Source organism: Pelophylax lessonae (genome assembly GCF_965119305.1).
Source record: "Pelophylax lessonae genome assembly, chromosome: 7".
NCBI lineage: Eukaryota > Metazoa > Chordata > Amphibia > Anura > Ranidae > Pelophylax > Pelophylax lessonae.
Genome location: NC_138774.1, coordinates 276,430,298 through 276,453,731, shown reverse-complemented (window position 1 = coordinate 276,453,731; position 23,434 = coordinate 276,430,298). Strand labels below are relative to the sequence as shown.

General features: G+C 43.8%; 1 protein-coding gene across 16 annotated transcripts in view; it reads left to right on the top strand.

Moving 5' to 3' along the window:
* The window catches only part of FNBP1 (formin binding protein 1), a gene marked incomplete at its 3' end in the record, with an annotated part of 375,759 nt that overhangs the window by 269,022 nt on the left and 83,303 nt on the right, over nt 1–23,434 (top strand). For all 16 annotated transcript variants that reach the window (XM_082263065.1, XM_082263071.1, XM_082263068.1 and 13 more), the window contains exon 9: nt 17,466–17,663. In XM_082263065.1, coding sequence (XP_082119191.1) covers nt 17,466–17,663 — 198 coding nt within the window. The remainder of the gene's footprint in view (nt 1–17,465; nt 17,664–23,434) is intronic.

The following is a 23,434-nucleotide window of genomic DNA, read 5'->3' as shown; positions in this document are numbered from 1 at the left end:
ACACACTTCCCGTCTCGGGCTCCATTCACACCTGAGCGTATCATTTTCAGGCGTTTTTTGAGCGTTTTCAGGCATTTTTTGCAGTGTTTGGAGGCAGGCATTGACATCTAACAAAAACGCCTGTAATCAGCCAAAAAAGAAGCTCATGTAATTTTTTGAGCTTCAGGCGTTTTGCTTCAGGTGACAAAACGCCCAGATGTGAACAGGAGCCATTGAAACTAATGGGATTTCTGAGACTTTAGAGATGAGCGTTTTACGAGATGAAAAATGCTCAGCTGTGAACAGGGCCTTAGGGTGGCTCCTCTATCTATGTAGAAGCAATGGAGTCACCCTTGGACAGCAGCACTGTCTGAAGATGGTATTGTTAGATGGACTAGTTACAGTGATGGTGAACCTTGGCACCCCAGATGTTTTGTAACTACATTTCCCATGATGCTTATGCACTCTGCAGTGAAGTTGAGCTTCATGGAAATGTAGTTCCAAAACATTTGGGGTGCCAAGGTTCGCCATCACTGGACTACTCGATATAGCTGGGCTTTACATAAGTGACCAACCAATTAAAGCCGAACTCCATCTAACACTTTTTAAGCTGTTACAGAAAGTTTTTGTGCCTTTTTGGATAAAGGTTTTACATACATGAATAAAAGCGGATCATTGTAAGCACCCCTGTCAATATTAAAATACAGTGCATTCGGAAAGTATTCACAGTGCTTCAGTTTTTCCACTTTTTGTTATGTTACATCCTTATTCCAAAATGGATTCAATTCATTATTTTTCTCATAATTCTACAAACAATCCCCCATAATAACAAGGTGAAAGAAGTTTGTTTGATATCTGCAAATTTATTAAAAATAAAATAATCCCATATACATAAGTATCACAACCTTTTCTCTGTACTTTGTTGAAGCACCTTTGGCACCAATTACAGCCTCAAGTCTTTCTGAGTATTATGCTACAAGCTTGGCACACCTAGTTTTGTGCAGTTTCTCCCATTCTTCTTTGCAGAACCTCTCAAGCTCCATCAGGTAATGGCAACGTGAAAGAAGTTTGTTTATGTTGGGCAGAAGAGTGTAATTTGCCACTGGGAAAAGGTGACTTTACTAGGAGGGAAAATAAGTAATCACTTTTCCTTTATCCCATTCCTCTTTTGCACAGAACAATGCGCTTTAACTCTCTCCCGACTAGTAAGGGTCTAGGTCTTTGGACTTACCCTGAAAGTCTTGGGAGGATGGAGAGGACAGGTGGCCCTATGATCAGATTCTTCCCCACCTAATACTTGGATGTACACCCTGTGCACTTTGGTGTTAGTTTCAGGTGTGCACACTACACCATGGAGCTTGGAAAAAAGGAAGAAGGAAGATGGTTCTGATATATTTGGTCCAGCAGCAGTGGTGGCTGGTGCATGATAATTTGGGGGGGGGGGGGGGGAGAGATAAAACCCACACCCCGTGCGGGACGGCCGGCAGGCAAATCCACCAACACAACAACCCCCCCTCCGGGACGGCCAGCCAGTCAGACGGCAGGCAAATCCACCTCCCCCGTCAGCCGCCAGGCAAATCCACCTCCCGCGGGACGGACGGTCAGACAGCCAGCATTCTTATCTCCCCCTTTCCGGATGGCTGAGTGGCTCTGATTGTCCTCCGGCCATGCATCTCCTCCCTCTTCCTGGCCAGTAAAATCGCTTCTCTTTTCATCCAATCGGGAAAGGGGTCTCAGGACCCGCTTCCTGATTGGCTAGGAGGAGAAACAGTGTGATAATAGCGAATATTCTTTCGCTATTGTCACACAACTGGGTGGGCTCAGGGTGTAGTGCTCTGCACCCCAAGCCCATCCTTTATTGAAGCATATTGGAGCCTCTGGCTCTAATCACGTGCTTCAAAAAACAAAAAAAACCTTTGGAATCCATGCATCTGGCACCCTGCATGTAGATTAGGGGGCCAGATGCATGGATGGGGGGGCCCCAATGGACGGACCGCCACTGTCCAGCAGACATATTGTTTCTAAACTGATAACCAATCTAGAAATTTAGAACTGGAGGCTTAACTAGGAATTAGGAACGAATGGGAGGCTGTATGCGACATCTGTGGGATATCCAGTTCTGACCTAATGACAGTTGTCCAGCTGTCAATAAGAAAGTCCGAAAACCGAACCATAGGCCAGTCTCTTGGCCATTTTGTTGTCGGAAGAGGAAACTCTGCAAAAAGCAAAAAGGCACTTAGGCAAAAAAAAAACCTTCTATGGTAAATTTTATATCTTTCATTAAATAGATAGTAAATCACAATTCAAGACTTGTTATAGAACTAGTAACTTTTATTTAAAAAAATCAATTATTGGAATTTAAAAGAAGTGTTATGGCCTCCTGGTTTACACCCCAGGTGAAATGTTTAGCCTTGGCTGCTTCTTATCACTGGAAATGTTGAACTCTTACCACGGTAACCCCATATTTCACCGTCCTATCTCCATTATTGTCTACAATCAGGAAGATGGTAGTATGACAACATCTACGACCTGTGTGTTTATAGACGACATTTATCTGCAAAGGAAAGGGAGGGTTGTCTTCCATCACTCGTTTCCTGAGCTTATTTTTAGGTTATTTGGAGAGATATTGACAGGACGCCATACATTTTTTGGTATTTACTCTCTGTTCTCTATAGTAGGGAAAATATGAATTTGATCGCCCGGCAGATTTTGTAAGTTTGCCTACTTACAAAGAAATTAAGAGTCTATAATTTTTATCATAGGTGTATTTTAACCACTTAAGCCCCGGAAGATTTTACCCCCTTCCTGACCAGAGCCTATTTTGCGATTCGGCACTGCGTTACTTTAACGGACAATTGCGCGGTCGTGCGACGCTGTACCTAAACGAATTTGACGTCCTTTTTTTCCCCACAAACAGAGCTTTCTTTTGGTGGTATTTGATCACCTGTGCGATTTTTTTTGATCGTCAATTTTGCAAAAATAACAATATTTTTCACATTTTTTTTATATGAAATTCCCCCAAAAAAATGTAAAAATCTAAATTTTTTTAACATTTTTGGCCAATTTGTTTTCTGCTACATATGTTTGGTAAAAAAAAAATTGCAAAAAGTGTATTTTGATTGGTTTGCGCAAAAGTTATTGCGTTTACTAACTAAGGGAAAGATTTCTGTCATTTTTGGTGGTTTTTTTTTTAACGAGTAATGGCGGCGATCTGCAATTTTTTTTTTTGCGGGACTGCGACATTACGGCGGACAGATCGGACCCCTGACTGACATTTTTGACACTTTTGGGGGTACCAGTGACATTACTGCAGTAATCAGTGCTATACATATGCACTGTTACTGTAAAAATGACACTGGCAGGGAAGGGGTTAATTTTATTGGAGAGGGAGGGGTTAATGTATGCCTGGTGCTTACTGATGTGTGTGGGGGGAGGTGACTGAGTGACACAGGGACAGATCGCAGGTTCAGTTATGCTGAGCCCTGCAATCTGTCACTGTCTGTCACTTAGGAGATCCGCCCGCTCTGTTTACACAAGCGGGCGGATCTCCACACTCGATTCACCGACAATCAGGGAAGAGCAGCGGCGATCGCGGCTGCTCCTCCCCGGGCCCGACTCCCGCTGTGACTGAACACAGCGGGAGCGAGCCTCCGGCGGCGCGCGCGCCGCCCACAAGGGGAGGAGTCCATCGACGTAGGTCTACGTCGCTGGACGATAACGAGCCACATTGCTGCAGTAGCACCAATGTGAGCAGACAGAAAGTGGTTAAGTATGTAGAGTCAGATCTTCTTCATGACCTCTTCCCCCTCTTCTTCTATTTTTGCACTTTTTTAAAGTCACATCAAAGTCGGATTCCAGAGTTGCACTAAAAGTCACACGACTTTGTAGTCGGACTAGTGTGAACCGAGCCTAAAGGCAAATCCTGCAATAACTCAAACTATTCACCTACTAAATATTTAATATCGTTTTTCTTCAAAGATATAAGGAATTGGTCAACCAAATAAAAGTCTGCACAGTTAGACCCCGTTCACACTGGGGCGACGTTACACTCCGGGGTGACCTCATAGGTCGCGGCGCGCAGCTCGCACCGCGACCTCAGAGCGGCCGGCATGGACTTCATATCATTGAAGTCAATGCAGGTCGCTCCGGGTCGCCCCAAAGAAGCTCCGGACCCTTTTTCTAAGTCGGAGCGACTTGTGTCGCTCCTATTAGAACGGGTCCACAGCTTCTCTATGGCAGGCGACCTACGGCGACCTGGTCGCCTGACAGGTCGCCCCAGTGTGAATGGGGTCTAAGTAGTGCTGGTAGTATATGTACTGAAGTCAAAGGGTGCTTGATTTGACCTAATCCATACCAAGTGATACTTGGGGAATTTCAGCTTTTATAAGGGGGTACAAGGTTTAAAGGGCTTATCCGCCCAAATGTTACCATATTTATAGGCGTGTCTTGGTGAGCTGAGTCAGCCCCTGGAACCTCGTGTGTCCTTGTTACTCCCGCTGTTAGATCTCCCTGCCATAATTCTTGACTCCTGGAAATGTTTCCCCAACTTTTTGTTTCATCTCCTATTGATATATTATTCATAATATAAAATCGTAAATTTAACAAGAAGAGTGGGGACCCCTTACAATGGGAACAAAGGGTGTGCAGACCCCAGCGAACACAATACGAATATCTCACCAACAGAGTGTCCAGGAGGTAGAAGAAACAGTCAGATGCTTAACCTCCTGAAACCTATGTCTACAATTGTAGTGGACTGACCCTTTAATAAAGTTTGAGTATGAAAGTTCCCAGCGTTTTAGGCTTTTCCTAGTTTCCTCAATCATAAAGTGTGTATTTCCCTCCCGTGTGCATCCCTGGGCAGTAGACCAAGCCATGGCATCGATCAAAGTCCTGTAGGTACCTGTTTGGTTGCCAGGTCCCAGGCTTCCTTCCTGAGCTCCCTTTTGATAATCTCTGCGGCCTGCGTTGTTATCTGTTGTTGAGAATGGGGAAATCCTGCCGGCTGGGGAGGACCGGACAGGGAGGAAATCATGCTTATTGATCCAAATACAGACCTTTTTTGTTGTAACAGCATTTCTGCTTTCCTGTTATTGAGAGCAGTGATAATACTGTCATGCTTTTTCTTTTTCCTTTTTTCCCCTCCAAAACAATTTACAGTTTGCACGTTTTCCATGGCTCTCTTCTCTGCTATGTTCATCCATGAGTTATAACCTCAGTTTGGATGAGGAACTGCTGAACTGCTTAAATTCTCGGGAGAGGTTATACTAACATCAGTGGTTGTCAGTGCTTTATTATTTCATTGGCTGGATGGTTGTCCATCCATTGGTGGATTGGTTTTGTTCCGGACTGGTGCTTCAGGTGCAGGATAAGTGAAGCATGCTTGTGTAAAATTCTTCTTCATTGGCAGTTCTGTAATATACTCATCTAAACATGCATAGAGACATTAAAAAAACAAGAGAAGAGGATGTACATGGCACATAGAGGATGTCTCACACATAGGATGTACATGGCACCCAGAGGATGGCACACAGAAGGTATACATGGCACACAGAGGATATACATGGCACACAGAGGATGTAAATGGCACCCAGAGGATGGCACACAGAGGATGTACATGGCACACAGAGGATGTCACACAGAGGATGTACATGGCACACAGAGGGTGGCACACAGAGGATGTACATGGCACACAAAGGATGCACATAGAGGATGTACATGGCACACAGAGGATGTACATGGCACACAGAGGATGTACATGGCACACAGAGGATGGCACACAGAGGATGTACATGGCACACAGAGGATGGCACACATAGGATGTACATGGCACACAGAAGATGGCACACATAGGATGTACATGGCACACAGAGGGTGGCACACAGAGGATGTACATGGCACACAAAGGATGCACATAGAGGATGTACATGGCACACAGAGGATGTACATGGCACACAGAGGATGTACATGGCACACAGAGGATGGCACACAGAGGATGTACATGGCACACAGAGGATGGCACACATAGGATGTACATGGCACACAGAAGATGGCACACATAGGATGTACATGGCACACAGAGGGTGGCACACAGAGGATGTACATGGCACACAAAGGATGCACATAGAGGATGTACATGGCACACAGAGGATGTACATGGCACCCAGAGGATGGCACACATAGGATGTACATGGCACACAGAGGGTGGCACACAGAGGATGTACATGGCACACAAACGATGCACATAGAGGATGTACATGGCACACAGAGGATGTACATGGCACACAGAGGATGGCACACAGAGGATGTACATGGCACACAGAGGATGGCACACATAGGATGTACATGGCACACAGAAGATGGCACACATAGGATGTACATGGCACACAGAGGATGGCACACATAGGATGTACATGGCACACAGAGGGTGGCACACAGAGGATGTACATGGCACACAGAGGATGGCACACATAGGATGTACATGGCACACAGAAGATGGCACACATAGGATGTACATGGCACACAGAGGATGGCACACATAGGATGTACATGGCACACAGAGGGTGGCACACAGAGGATGTACATGGCACACATAGGATGGCACACCGAGGATGGCACACAGAGGATGTACATGGCACACCGAGGATGGCACACAGAGGATGTACATGGCACACAGAGGATGGCACACAGAGGATGTACATGGCACACAGAGGATGGCACACAGAGGATGTACATGGCACACAGAGGATGGCACACAGAGAATGGTACACAGAGGATGGAGAGAGAGGGAGAGAGAAAAATCAAGCAGCCTGCAGCAGTCTGATTACCTTCCACAGCGGCACAGCACATGAAGGGAGGAGGTGGGTGGAGCCATTCTAGGGGCGGAGAAGGACTAGCCGAGGAGGATCTTCTTCTGCTGTGCATGCTGGGTCCCCTCTCCTCAGGACGTCACTGGTTGCTAGATGCCAGTCGGCTGGCCTTCCTAGCAACCAGTGCAGCGGAGACTCAGAGCCACAGCAAAGCAGCCGGGACCCGTTCCCGGGGGACAAACTGGTCTCGGGGGGGGGGGTAAACTAATCTGGCCTGGGGGGGGGACAGATCATTGGCACCCTGTGTGTGGAGCCCCTTGGCAAGTGGGGCCCCCGGGCACCCTCCGGGCGTGCCCATTCGGAAAGACGGCCCTGCCTGCCAGTGTCATTAGTACAGTGACAGTTGCATACTTACATACTTAAACAGGTTGAAAAAAAGACACAATTCAATCTGGCTCAACCAAAAAAAATTAAATAAATAAATAACAATCCGATACCTGCAGTTGATCCAGAGGAAGGCGAAAAAACCCCAGCAAAGCATGATCCAATTTGCTGAGATCCAATCAGATCATTTGGAGATGAAATCTGTTTTCCTCTAGATATAAAGAGTGCCCCTTGTCCTCTGTGATGACCAAAAAGTGAACAACTCGACACCAAGTTCACTATATGGGCAGTGAAATTATTTAGCACTAATCACTGTATTGGTGTCACTGGCCCCCAAAAAGCGTCACTTAGATTTGTCCGCCACAATGTCGCAGCCCTGCTAAAAATTGCTGATCACCGCCATTACTAGTAAAAACAATAAAAAAAATTAAATTTCCATAAATATATCCCAAAGTTTGTAGATGTTATAACTTTTTGCGCAAACGAATAAATATGCGCTCAGTGGGATTTTTGTATACCAAAAACATGTAGTAGAATACATATTGGCCCAAATTGATGAAGAAATTCGATTTTTTTTTTACATTTTTGTTGTTTATTGGGAATGTTTTATAGCATAAAGTAAAAAGTATTTTTTATTTTTTTTCAAAATTGTCGCTCTTTTTTTGTTTATAGCTCAAAAAATAGAAACCGCAGAGGTGATCAAATACCACCAAAAGGAAGCTCTATTTGTAGGAAAAAAAGGACATCAATTTTTTTTTTTAAATAAATATCTATTTCACTCATTAACCACTTAAGCCCCGGAAGATTTTACCCCCTTCCTGACCAGGGCCTATTTTGCGATTCGGCACTGCGTTGCTTTAACGGACAATTGCGCGGTCGTGCGATGCTGTACCTAAAGGAATTTCACGTCCTTTTTTTCCCACAAACAGAGCTTTCTTTTGGTGGTATTTGATCACCTGTGCGATTTTTTGATCATGCGCTATAAACAAAAAAAGAGCGTCAATTTTGCAAAAATAACAATATTTTTCACATTTTTTAATATGAAATTCACCAAAAAAAATGTAAAAATCAAAATTTTTTAACATTTTTGGCCAATTTGTTTTATGCTACCTATGTTTGGTAAAAAAAAAAAGCGTATTTTGATTGGTTTGCCCAAAAGTTATTGCGTTTACTAACTAAGGGAAAGATTTTTATCATTTTTGTTGTTTTTTTTTTAAACGAGTAATAGCGGCGATCTGTGATTTTTTTTTTTTTTTTTTTTTTGCGGGACTGCGACATTGCGGCGGACAGATCGGACCCTTGACTGACATTTTTGACACTTTTGGGGGTACCAGTGACATTACTACAGTAATCAGTGCTATACATATGCACTGTTACTGTAAAAATGACATTGAGAGGGAGGGGTTAAGTGTGTCCCTAGGGGCGTGATTCTAACTGTGATTGGATGTGGCTACTTGTGTAAGAACAAAGATCAACGGTCCTACATAGTAGAACCGTATGATCTTCATTCTTACACAAGGGAGAATGACAGACGGTTTTGTTTACATTAGCCGCCTGCCTTTCTCCCGCTCTAATAGACAATCGTGAGTGCCCGGCGGACATCAGGTCCGCCAGGCACACGCGCGGGGGGGGGGGTCCGTGAGCGAGCGGGAGCGCGCCTCCGGCGGCGCACGCTCGCTCCCCAGAGCCTTACAGGCTAGCGACGTAGACCTACGTCGCTTTGCCTGTGAGGGGCTGACTGCCGCCGTAGATCTACGTTAGGCAGTCGGCAAGTGGTTATGCAAATTATTTGATAACTTTTTTGAAATGCATTTTTCTGGATATTTTTGTTATTCTGTCTCTCACTGTTAAAATAAACCGACCATTAAAATTACAGACTGATCATTTCTTTGTCAGTGGGCAAACTTACAAAATCAGCAGGGGATCAAATACTTTTTTCCCCTCTCTGTAGTTCCTTTCCTCATTGGGACATATCCGTAAGGGGGGAACATCTCATTATATGCTGCCTATGTGTCTTATCACTAACCACTTCTAACCACACCAGATGTCACTCATATGTGTCCCCTTCTAATATTAGTCCATAATTATGGGGAGGACTTGGAAGACACATAGATCTTTTCATCCTCTGTCTTTCACATGGAAAAGATTTAGATTAGGAGCAATGTTCCAGCTCTTATTGGCTTCTCTCTAGACTGGATGATCTGTGGGATTTTCACACGGGCGCAACATGAAAGTGTTTGAAAAAAACCGTCTTGTATTACCCAACTAAATTTCTGATCTCATGCAGAGAATTATCTCATATATAGGATAGTAGAAGGATAGGTTGACAATTAGATCAGTTTATTTTGGAAGAGATGCATCCTAAATTATCCTTGTTGGAAGCCCGGGTGTCAGATCCCAGATTTTTTTTTCATTGCTTGCCTCTTGAGGGACTCTCGTGGGAATTTTGGCTCTTAACCACTTAAGCCCCCGAAAGATTTTACCCCCTTCCTGACCAGGGCCTATTTTGCGATTTGGCACTGCGTGACTTTAACGGACAATTGCGCGGTCATGCGATGCTGTACCCAAATGAACGTCCTTTTTTTCCCCACAAACAGAGCTTTCTTTTGGTGGTATTTGATCACCTGTGCGATTTTTTGATCACTCGCTATAAACAAAAAAAGAGCGACAATTTTGCAAAAATAACAATATTTTTCAAATTTTTTTATATGAAATTCCCCCCCCAAAAAAATGTAAAAATCAAATTTTTTTAACATTTTAGGCTAATTTGTTTTCTGCTACATATGTTTGGTAAAAAAAAATTGCAATAAGCGTATTTTGATTGGTTTGCGCAAACGTTATTGCGTTTACTAACTAAGGGAAAGATTTTTTGTCATTTTTTTTTTTTTTTTGCGGGACTGCGACATTGGGGCGGACAGATCGGACCCTTGACTGACATTTTTGACACTTTTGGGAGTACCAGTGACATTACTACAGTAATCAGTGCTAAAAATATGCACTGTTACTGTAAAAATGACACTGGCAGGGAAGGGGGTTAACTTTATTGGAGAAGGAGGGGTTAAGTGTGTCCCTAGGGGCGTGCTTCTAACTGTGAAGGGATGTGGCTGTTTGTGTAACAACAGAGAAATACGATCCTACATAGCAGGATCGTATGATCTCTGTTCTTACACAGGGGAGAATGACAGGCGGCTTTGTTTACATTAGCCGCCTGCCTTTCTCCCTTCACAGCGGACGATCGCGAGTGGCGCGGGGGGGTCCATGAACAAGCGTGGGCGGGAGCGCGCCTCCGGCGGCACGCGCTGCCCCCTAGAGCCTCACAGGCTAGTGACGTACCCCTACGTCACTTTGCCTGTGAGGGGCTGACTGCCGCCGTAAATAGTCGTGCGGCAGTCGGCAAGTGGTTAACCTATAATCAAATGTTATCAGCTAAATAATAATGCTGCAGCGGGATCTAAATCTGTTCAGCTACTCTTGTGATTTATACACCTCTGCCACACTGCAGAGCCAGGAAGATTACTCCACTTCTACTTGTCAGGTTTACAAATTCCCATAATTCCCAAGTCACCTCCCTGCCTTTGTTTTTGTTTTTTTTGCATCCTACATGCTGAAAGAAAAAATTTGAACGAATTCCTTCATCCACGCTATACAGCATGGATGAACTAATTTCCTACTCCTTCAATTTTCAATGTTCAATAGTTTTTATTGGGTCTCAAAAAGAGATAGAACAAAATATACATAACAAAATTCAGTGGGACAGCAGGGAGTTTCCAACCTATCATCATTACACAAATCAGTGTACGTAGATCAGCCGTTCTGATGATAGGTTGAAAATGTAAGAAGTAAGTTAGTTTTAGTATCGGGTGACCTGTGTGATTGCATATGTAGCTCTGGTATCTAAAAGGAGAGAAGAGTACAGTAAAAAGAAAGGTAAGTGAGGGGGTTGATGGAGGATGGGGAGGCTAGGAAGAGAGTTCTAGTTTAGGGGGAGCAGGAAGGTTGGGGGTGTTAGTTTGTTTACTTGGCAGTAAGTTATTTTGGATGCTCTAAGACAGACCATTGTAGGTTCAATAGGTGGGGATTAAAGTTTGTTTTAGAGGAAAGCCATGATCTAGTGGTCCCAAATTTTACCAAATTTGGACTTGGCAATTTGGAGACGTGCTGTTAATTTTCACTGATCATGGTCCAATGGAATCAGCATGTAACCTCCCAAACAGGGATACATTGCGCTAACGGGGCCTTTATTATGACCTATTTAGCAGCCATGAGAATATTGCCTCATTTCCACTGAGCGGAACGGTTCGGGTCCATACAGTTTGGAAGGGTTAGAATGGTCCGGCCTATTCAGGTGAGCGTTTCCACTGCAAGTCGGGCCACCAGGGACCATGCAGGGTTTACACCAAATGAGGTGTTTGTTTTGCTCTTTCATTTGACGTGAGCATTAACGTTTTCCTCTCCGCCAATCAGTGGAATCTATCATGTGACGCCAGTAGCTCCGCCCTAACCGTACCGTACCATTTCCTATGGCCCTACATCTGAAGGAGGACCAGGAATGGTGCGGTTTGGTTTGGTTGTATGGACCACTTTCATAGAAAGTTTTTTTTTTTTAAACACTCAAAATAGCGTACCGTACCGAACTGACCCGAACCGATCTGCTCAGTGGAAACGAGGCATATGAGTCATAAGGGCAAACTGGGTTTTGGAGATCCCTTTGGGTTTTTGATTGAGTAGAGCTTCTGATGGGTTATCGTAAGGCTTGTTGGAAAAGGTTACGTAGAAGCCGGTAAATCCAATGCCAAAAGCATAGGGCCCCTGAGCAAGTCCACCAGTTATGCAGAGCTCCTCCACTTTTTCAGTCAAGGGATGTTGAGCAGAAGGTGATCGACAGGACCACCCACTGAAGGTGAACTGTCCAAAATTCCTACAGTGTATGGCCAGGTACAGGGTGTGTGTGTGCCAAGCTGGAGATCAACACAATCCTTATCCCTTTGTGCTGTGAATATGTAAATGGTCACAGGCATTATTAGGGGTTCCCAATTGTCCTGTTAGTAAGAAAAGGCTTATTGAGCATGTTCAAGACCGACTTCGGGCAAATGGAGTAGAGTAGAACACAGTATATATTTTGCGAAAAGTGTTTCAGTTCATTTTCTTGACCCTTGTTGGATCTACGGGTGACCAGATTAAGCAGTCTTGCATCGTCTTACCTCTGAATATGTATAAATAAAGTGCAGCGCTTTCAATAAAGTTAAACATAACCATATATACAGATAAAAGGAAAGTCCTCCAAACAAGTCCTTAAAAAGTGTCCCTAAATATATAGTCAAAGGTACCATAAGTATGCTTATAGATCATGAAGTGGTGTCAAAAGAACTCCTTCAGCAAGCGAACACAGCCACTTACCACCTGATGTTGACCACCAAATATGGTTAAAAATGCTCATGCAGCATATCTATACAACCGATCGCCATGTTCTTGTACTTGTTAAATGTTGCAGGCACACTTCTAGGTTAAAGAATCACTCCACCAAGACAAAGGATCAATCCCCAACATATAAATCAAAAAAGGGAAAAGAGCCGCCTTATGTCGGTAGTAAAATTATCACTCACATTTGTTAAAAACTCCATACACTCATATATATCAAAGCAAATTCAGCATATCGCAATGTTTCAAACTAAAAGATGGCTGCAGTACCTAGCACAATGACGTCACACGCCGTAGCACCACCCTACGTGTTTCGTCATCAATTGACGTCGTCAGGGGCACTTACCTCTAATTAATCACGTGTAGATCCAAAAAAAAATGGAAAAGAACATAAACTTTTCCCATTTTCTTTTCGAGACCTGGATTGATTTAGAGACATTTTGATGTAAATGGACGATGAGGTCCGTCTGAAAAACTGACAGGTGAACCTAATTGCGTTGCTTGTGTGAAAGGGGTCTTAGATGGCGCTACAAATGTGGGAAACCGTTTCTCAAACATGTCTTTGTCTGCTTATACAGTAAAAACGATATGACCAGGTTGGTGGCCACATAAACAGTTCTTATTTCAGATGTTTTACACGCAAAACCCAGTAAATCTATAGCTATCAGATACATGCAGATTATGTTTAATGCAAACAACATAGTTGCCAGAATAAATGTACATTTCCCATTGGGCAGGTAAGAGTAATTCTGAGCTTTCTATAGAAGGAGAGCTTCTTTTCTTTTACAAATCAGTTCGAGTTACAGATTAAAAATTTGACGTGTGCAGCCCGTTAACTGAAGTGAATGGTTCATTGAAGCACCATGAAATGTTAGTCTTTAACATGACCTCCTTGTGGGCTGAAACCCTTAATAAGCAGTCTTTGTGGATGTTTGTGTTCCTCACCACTGCCACACACTGAAAGGATAATGATAGGCCAGAGGTTTCTAATCCGACCGCAGTATGAAAATTGGGAGTGTATACAATGTGAGCGTGAAGCACAGTCGGCCCTAGAGCTAGATCTAAACTAGATAAGTCTCGTTGTTCCATCCTTCTGTGCTCCAGCAGTTCATTGTCCTGGACACCAAGCGTGCTTCTATTTGGTTTTCATTAGAATACAGTGCCAACATTTGCATCACACTCCTGAAATAGGTTTGTGATTTTCCCTGTGGTCATACTTGCTGCTTTTCATAAAAAAATAGTAGCTAAAGGTACTTTGGTTTGCACTGTTTTGCTAATTTGGCTGCTATTCAGCCAAGACACGTCAGTGGCTCACAGCAGATTTCACAGGCTTTGTGCTACTCATCTCGTTAAATTGTATGTCGGGGCAAAATTAAACAAAACGTGTTCAGTACATCTCTATTGTACATCTATAAACAAATCAAGTGCAGAAAAATACCTGTTGATCTACCAGAAATGCAGTGTGCTCCTAACTTCCTGTTTGGACTGATAACAGTGCCTCTGCTGTACTGAAAGCGGAGTTCCGGCCACAAAATCGACATAGTCGATTTTCGGCCATCTGCTTGCTTATGGTCACCTGAAAAATAAATGGATAGTTACGATTTTTTATTTTTTTTTTGTTTACTTACCTTTTTATTGAAGAAAAATATACTCACCTTTCTTCCACTTCCTCCCTCTGCGGCCGCGGCCCGCGCCGTCACTTCCTCTTTGCACTGATTCCTGGGAGCTGAACGTCATCGCTCCCAGGAATCAATGCGCCGGCACCAGCCCCGCTTGTCACTTCCGGTGCGGCGCCTCATTCCCTGTTAAACAGCTTCTGGGCATGCCCAGAAGTTGTGGAGGGATGACGCGCCCGCACCGAAAGTGACGAGCGGGGCCGGTGTTCCGTGAGAATTACCTACCCCGTGAGAAAAACCTACCCTCCTCACTTCCGGCCAGGAACATCTCAGCAGCGCAGCAGTGCGCATGCTCACAGCCCCGGATACCTAATGGAACAGCTGAGGAGATGACTAGTGCGCATGCGCACTAGTATGAAAAGATCACGGTGTACCGTGAAAAAAACCTACCCACGCGGCGGTTACATAAAACAACTGTGCTGCAATATGAGTCATCTCTGCTCCTGTCCCTGTGACTTCCTTGATCTGGGCTAATAAATATAAAAGCGGCTCTCGGCTCCGTGATGTATGTTTTCATACACCCGCCGCCGCTTTAATATTTACTTGCCGAGAGCAGGGAAGTGACAGGGACAGGAGCGGAGATGACTCGTATTGCAGCACAGTTGTTTTAATGTAACCGCTGGCGTTACACACACTGCCGTACACCGGAAGTGACGAGGGTAGGTTTTTCTCACGGGTAGGTAATTCTCACGGAACACCGGTGCAGGCGCATTCTGGGAGAAGAGGACGCAGAAGAGGACGCGCTGGCTTCAGCTGCCCACATCCGAGATGGCAGCGCTGGAGAAGAAATTTTCAAGGTATGTATTTCTTCTAAAAGGTAAGTGCAACCTGGGACAGTACAGAGGCTATCCATTGTGGAATGTACTAGCCCTGATTGTCCCGGGGGTATTTTTATTGAAAAAAAAAATGTTGTGGCCGGAACTCCGCTTGAAGTCCCAAATAGTGCCCTGGCCGGTGGACTACAGAACTCCCATCTGTCCCTACCTCTCTTTCTATCCCACTCCACGTTCAAATAGTTATTTCTTTGCCAGCAAAGCAGTGCTGTTGTCTTGGCTCCCAAGGGCCTGCCCACACTTTGACCCCAATGTACCAAAGGAGCACAGCATGTTCAATTTCATTGTGAATTTTCCCATTTTTTGTTAGGTAAAATTAAAACTCACCTAACTTGTTAAAGTGAATGAGGTGAAGTTGTGCTGACTTTAGTCATCCAATTACGTGCAAGCAAAAATCCTGTACATTTTTTCTTTGTTTGAGTATGTGAATGATCAGGTATGATTTGCAAAGTACATTTTTACTTGGTTTTACCTTATTTGGTAAAATAAGTAAATATGCTCTACTTCCTTAGTAATTCAACCCCAATGTGTGTAGGGAAAAGTCTGCTGAGAGATTTAAGGAGACCTAAAATGGTATCATTGCCATCCCCTCTCTTTTTGGCAGCCATAACACAATGTGTACATGTTTGATTCATACGATGCCTCTAAATACCTTTTTTCAGATCTCTTCTGGCTGGTCACGTGACCTCTGACCACTCTATTCCCCCGATCTATGGGCTACAGTGGGAGGGGCCAAGATCTCCCTCTTGCGTCAATCGGGGAGATCATGTGACCGCTGTGCTGGCAGCTTAGCCCCTCCCGCCAAAGCCCTTAGATGGGGGAGGAGAGTGCCCGTAGGTCACGTGACCGGCAAAATGAGATCTGAAAAAAGATATTTAGAGGCATCGTTTTATACACAGTGTGTTATGGCTGCATAAAAGAGAGGGGCTGGCAGTGATATTTCATCAAGTTTACTTTACTACTAATAGCAGCGGGGGGGGGGGGGGCAGCCACTGGAGCTTCCCGCTCTCTGTGTGGAGACGCCGCTGCTCAGTAGCAGCGGCTGCTGTCAGCACCGGATTTTGCTCCGTTGCCTTGCACCCCGCCGGCTCTGACCCGCGGGACTCTTTGAGCACTAGGCGCAGGGCTGGAGGAAGTTAAATCCTCCTCCGCTTTGATTTATGTCCAAGGCCAGGGACGCCAGGCGTCTCTAGTAACCAGCGACCAATAGAGTCTCCGGTGAAGGTGGGGATGGCTTTTTTGCCGCTCCCCCTGCAAAGTGTCGTCTTGAACTTGGGCCTTGTCGGCCTAGGCCAAAATACAGCACTGCCTGTAGGAGTTAGGCCCCAGGCAAGGGAGGCTTAAAAGGCAGCAGAGGGAAATCCGCATATGTGTCAGTGAGGCGGTGTGGAGGAGTTTGAGTGTGATCAAGGTGAATGCTCTGGGAACTGGGAGCTGAACCCCTACGGCCTGTATGGAACCATGAAACTTGGAGGTACCCTACCCCAGTGTGGGACCAAGAGATCGGTGATGAGCCAGTTGTAACAAAACCGCAACCCACACTGTACTTGTGTACTTCCTTTACTATACAGCTTCCTCCCAGTCGTGAACATAGATATCAAATCCTAGCCGCTCCCATACAAAGCTAGCCGACAACTTAGCTTGTACAAGTTAAGGAACCTTCACCTCTATTGAACAGTTTCACACTCATTTATACACACATGAGTATATCCCCCTCCTGTTCAAATTATCCCATCAGGTCAGGGGGTGCCTGATTACATAATCATATGCAGATGAAATTGTATACAGAAATATAATTAGCATATCTAAGGAAAAAGCAACGCAAACAGTATACTATTTCAACTCAGCAACTAATAGATGACAGTGACCTGAGCCAATTAACTAGCAGACTTTCTGTCCTCGAGCTCCTGCAATACAATACACATTATCATAAGTGTAAACTTTGAGAACACACCGTAAAGAATAGGTGAGCAAATCAGCATAATTTACAATGTGTGGAAGACAGATGGTTGAGCTGATGATATTCGCATCTGCTAGGAGGCTGACTGTGTGAAGCCTTATTGGCAATAGGCAGCTAGGCCTAGAGTCCCAGAGTCTTCAAATATTCTCCAAACCATATTCTGTATCCATTAAGTATCTGTCTTTCTCTCCCAGTGACGTTGAGTACGGTCACGCCAGTCATGTGGTTTCGTGTGGTTCCTTTTTGTTATATTTGTGAACTGTTTATTTTGACTTTTGCTGAAGCCCCTATTTACGTTACCTGTTCTAGAGGAATTAATAAAGAACTGTTTGCTTTTACAAATGGCTGCTGGTGATCTCGGGCCCCTATATGACCTCTTTTATGGACTCCCCTATTTTCTGTATTTCAGGATTCTCAGACGGTCATAGAAGCCTTCAAATCTGGGTTTGAGCCTCCCGGAGACGTCGACTTTGAGGACTTCACGCAGTCCATAAAACGCACTGTGTCAGACACTAGCCTTACAAACACCAAGGCTGACGGGAAGACCGATCCCAAAACCCCTGGCAAATCCCGCGGCAAGTTGTGGCCTTTCATTAAGAAAAATAAGGTACTACTTTCCACTACTTATAAAAAGTTTATTACTGCTTAAATCCCAACTGTTTTGTTTTTGTTAAATTTATGTTTTTATTGAATAAGATTTACTGTCTGTTTTGTTGATTTTTTTTTTATAATATAAGTTAAGTTGTTGATGCATTTATTATTTTACTTATCACCTGATTAATCACCACTCATAAACTGCATGCTAACTGCTGTCACTTTAAGTCGCTGTTTATACCATTGGTTATAAACAATCCGGACTGCTGTGTGAACTTGATTTTCAATCTTTGCCACTTTTAAAGAGTCCTAAGACCTTACAAAAGTCTGTGATTGCAGTATCACCTTCATCCCTGACCTTCGGGAACATCAGTTGTCTGTTATATGAAAAAAAAATGCAAAGAAAAAGTTTTTTTGTTTTTAGAGAAAATACAGTAAGGGTTAAAGGTCAACTCCTGCACTCAGCACTGATATTACAAGCTTTGCTTGGTTGGAGGTGTGATTAATCCTGTTAGCGTCCTTTATCTCCAAGAATAGGCCGTTCCAGCCAGAATTTCTAGTTCCACCCAAACACAACAACCACAATGCCAAATAATGGTGTCATCTTAACCACTTCTGGACCGGAAGATTTCCCCCCTTAATGACCAGGCCATATTTTGCGATTAGCACTGCGTTATTTTAATGGTCAGTTGCGCGGTCATGTGACGCTGTACCCAAATAAAATCGATGTCCTTTTTTTTCCCACAAATAGAGCTTTCTTTGGGTGGTATTTGATCACCTGTGCGATTTTTATTTTTTGCGCTATAAACAAAAAAAAAGCGACAATTCTGAAAAAAAACATATTTTTCACTTTCTGCTATATAACATTCTCCAAAAACAAAAATGTAAAAATCGACATTTTTTTAACATTTTAGGCCAATTTGTTTTCTGCTACATATTTTTGGTTAAAAAAAATCACAATAAGCGTATTTTAATTGGGTTGCGCAATTTTGTAGTAAAACACATAACAAGCATATAACAACCAGTGCAGTCGGCACTGCGTTATTTTAACGGACAATTACGCGGTCGTGCAACGCTGTACCCAAATAAAATTGACGTCCCTTTTTTCCCACAAATAGAGCTTTCTTTTGGTGGTATTTGATCACCTGTGCGATTTTTATTCGTTGCGCTATAAACAAAAAAGAGCAACAATTCTGAAAAAAAAAAAACAATATTTTTCACTTTCGGCTATATAACATTCTCAAAAAAAAAAAAAAAAAAGAAATTAAAAATCAAAATTTTTTAACATTCTAGGCCAATTTGTTTTCTGCTACATATTTTTGGTAAAATAAAAATCACAATAAGCGAAAATTTATTGCGTCTACTAACTACGGGAAAGATTTATGTCATTTTTATTGTTTTTTTGTTATTTTTTACTAGTAATGGCGGTGATCTGCGATTTTTTGCGCGACTGCGACAGTGCGGCGAACAGATCGGACCCCTGACTGACATTTTTGACACTTTTTGGGGGAACCAGTGACATTACTACAGTAATCAGTGCTATAAATATGCACTGTTACTGTAATAATGACACTGGCAGGGAAGGGGTTAACATTATGGGTGATCAAGGGGTTAAATGTGAGCCTAGGGGAGTGATTCTAACTGTGGGGGGGCGTGGCTTGTGAAATGATCATAGAGACCTGTGATCCTATATAGAAGGATCACAGGCACTCTGTGATTATTCCAGAAGGAAGAACGGTCAGCTGTGTTTACAAGCTCAGCGGGGAGCAATCGCGGGTGTCAGGAGGCAATCAGAGCCGCCTGCCCTGTGTATCGGAGTCGCCGCTGCCGAGTGGGGGCTGGAGCGCGCCCCCTAGCTGCAGGTGCGCGACCGACGTAGGTCTACGTCGTTTCGCGCAGGAGGGCCGCACTGCCGCAGTAAATCGGCGGCGGGCGGTCGGGAACCGGTTAAACAACCATAACCTATAGAGAGTATAATATATACAGTAAAACCTTGGATTGTGAGCATAGATCTTTCCGGAAACATGCTTGTAATCCAAAAGCACTCGTATATCAAAGCAAATTTCCCCATAAAAAAACATGGAGACTAAGATGATTCGTTCCACAACAATTTATTCATAAGTCCTTCAGTTTACAGTCCATATAAAAAGATTATAGCAATGTGATAGGTTGTGTAACCATAAAATGTCCATCCACAAATGGCGCCTCCACAAGGGGATTTGAAGCAAAATCCAGCAGGAGATACAGAGTATAAAAGAGAAGAGAGGCGCCTCTAAGTGTAGCAATATGGTTACATTTAATGAAGGTACAACATTTCGCAACTCGCATGGTTGATCATTAAACGAGGCACATCTAAGTATGCAGGCATTCGGTGTAAAGCTGTCCACATAGACCGTCTGACCCCGCTGACCCTTTACTCTTTGAGGTGTGTGCAAATTTCAGTTTGAGCCATTGAGCTCTATACACAACAGTTTTTACTTCAGCACAGCAGTTCCGTTTAGCTTGGTAAACATGTGAAAAGGAGCTTAGAGGTCCACCTGCTGGCTGAAAAGGAGAATACAACCTATAGGCAATATTTCATATCTATCTGCATAAACAAATTGAAAAAATATAGGTTTTTGTACATATCCATATTACTAAATAAAGAAAATGTATATAAATCACTAGATTCTGTTTAAAGTGACTCTGTCTAGTTAAAATTTTTAAATCACCCTCTGCCAAGAAAATGCTTTATACTTAGGCCCCTTTCAGATGAAGCAAACCCGTGGAACCTGTCTGCTGATCCCAGCTGAGCATGCAGATGACAGGTCCGTTCCGTTATGTGGATACAGCCCGCTCTTCTCAATGGGGTGGTCAGAAGGAAATGGATCGCCTGTCCGTCCCATCCGACTGTTATCCAAACCATTCCGCTAGTGGCGGCGGGCAGCTATGTCCAAACTATGGCCCTCCAGCTGTTCAGGAACTACAATTCCCATCATGCCTAGTTAAGTATTTGAATGTCATAGATTTACAATGCCTCGTGGGAATTGTAGTTCCTGAACAGCTGGAGGGCCATAGTTTGGACACCCATGCGGGCTAGACGGATGGGGAAAATTTTCCCATCCATCTGTTTTTGGCGGCCCGGATTGGATGCTGACATTCACCTCTCCGTAGTGAGCTATAGATGGTCCGATCGGGTCCGCCTGGAAAACTGAAAGGTGGACCCAATCGGTCCATCAGTGTAAGAAGGGGCCCCTCCCATCACCCATGCCATCACTGTCTTGATGAGATACAGTGTGTCAGGTCACCTGTGGCCAGGTGACGACTGCACCCTGTTGGAGGCAGGGGTGCACCGCAAGGTAGTGAAGCCAATAGCTGACTGCTGCGGATGGACAGGAACGTGAGCCCAAGATTCCCTAGGGTGCGGAGTCTAAGACCCAGCAGGTGTTCACCAGAGCCTCTAGGGGTGAGGATGGACTTGGCTGCAGCTGGGCCCAGGGCGCTACCCCTGGGGTCCCACGGGTCACGCTTCGTAGGAAGAGAGGGGAAGCAGCCAGTCAGGACACAAGGGATAGTAATGGATAAGCCGAGGTCGGGATAACAGACAGACGAGGGTAACCAAGGAACAGGCCAAAGGTCAGGGTCACAGGCAAACAGGAGAAGTCAGAGACAAGCCAAAGTCGGTACACAGAAAGGTAGATCAAGCACACGGCAGACAGGAAACAACTAACAAACACTGTTGAACAGCAAAGCAGACCTGCTGTGCACTGGTTAATATAGACTTCCTGGGATGGCCTGGGGTGGGGCCGAACAGGAAGGAGAGATGATAAAAAGGAGCCAGAAGGGGAATCTGGCCTCTAATGCAGACATGAAGGAGCAGGTAAGCTGCCAAACACTATTGCAAGTCCATGACACAGTGGCTGGAAAATCCTGCACATCCAATACTTTTGGCTTTCAGGGGTGAAGGGTTATTGCTTTCACACTTTCGATCTCTTACATCAACTAATAGCCATTTTTACTAATAGAACCATGATAGCCCACTTTATCAGATGACTAGAAGAGACTAATGCCTCTTGTACAGGTGACACATTTTGCCTTGCGTTGTCTCTAATCCTTGTTTCTGATGAGTTGTCTATTGATTCTGAAAGAAAATGGCGGAGTCTTACTGTTTACAAGTGGCCTTCAATTGTGGAATATAATACTGCCTAATAATGTTAAAAAAAGTGGGTCCATTCATTTTGAAATATGTTATTTATTGTTAAGTTCAGTAAAAGTTTTCAACATTTTTCTGGTACTTCTCCCTTAGAAACGCTAGAACATTTTTGTTCTACATCAGTCTTCCTTCCAACTCCCTCACCTACTTACTTCTTGCTACATACTACATCTTTCAATGAAATTATACACATTACAGCCCAACCCCAGCCAATGCTTTATGCTTCTTCTTAGTTTTCGAAAGAGTGGAAGAAATAGAACCTTGGTCAGGGATGTTATTGTGGTTTATGTCCCCTGTGGTGTGATTCATCCTCTCCTTCTGTCCCTATGACACCAGGGTAAGGAACGAGAGGCAGATGGTAGTAGAGTAATGGAACAGGAAGACACCAGCTGCAGTAAAAACCTGGCAAGGTTTTTAATCCTTTACTTAAACATGTTTTTGGTGCTCTCTCTGTCAATTCATCTCACCTGGTTGTCCTTAGCGCTGGGAAAAGAATTTCCCCAGTAGGGACAGCTTCCAAGTTCCAAAACTTTCCAGCTCTCTCCAAAGAGAAAAAAAAAGGAAATGTATGTACAGTACTGTGCAAATGTTTTAGATAGGTGTGAAAAAAATACCATAAATGAAGAATGCTTTCAGAAATACATACAGTGCCTTGCGAAAGTATTCGGCCCCCTTGAACTTTTCGACCTTTTGCCACATTTCAGGCTTCAAACATAAAGATATAAAACTGTAATTTTTTGTGAAGAATCAACAACAAGTGGGACACAATCATGAAGTGGAACCAAATTTATTGGATATTTCAAACTTTTTTAACAAATAAAAAACTGAAAAATTGGGCGTGCAAAATTATTCAGCCCCCTTAAGTTAATACTTTGTAGCGCCACCTTTTGCTGTGATTACAGCTGTAAGTCGCTTGGGGTATGTCTCTATCAGTTTTGCACATCGAGAGACTGAAATTTTTGCCCATTCCTCCTTGCAAAACAGCTCAAGCTCAGTGAGGTTGGATGGAGAGCGTTTGTGAACAGCAGTTTTCAGTTCTTTCCACAGATTCTCGATTGGATTCAGGTCTGGACTTTGGCTTGGCCATTCTAACACCTGGATATGTTTATTTGTGAACCATTCCATTGTAGATTTTGCTTTATGTTTTGGATCATTGTCTTGTTGGAAGACAAATCTCCATCCCAGTCTCAGGTCTTTTGCAGACTCCATCAGGTTTTCTTCCAGAATGGTCCTGTATTTGGCTCCATCCATCTTCCCATCAATTTTAACCATCTTCCCTGTCCCTGCTGAAGAAAAGCAGGCCCAAACCATGATGCTGCCACCACCATGTTTGACAGTGGGGATGGTGTGTTCAGGGTGATGAGCTGTGTTGCTTTTACGTCAAACATAACGTTTTGCATTATTGCCAAAAAGTTAGATTTTGGTTTCATCTGACCAGAGCACCTTCTTCCACATGTTTGGTGTCTCCCGGGTGGCTTGTGGCAAACTTTAAACAACACTTTTTATGGATATCTTTTAAGAAATGTCTTTCTTCTTGCCACTCTTCCATAAAGGCCAGATTTGTAGAGTATATGATTGATGTCCTATGGACA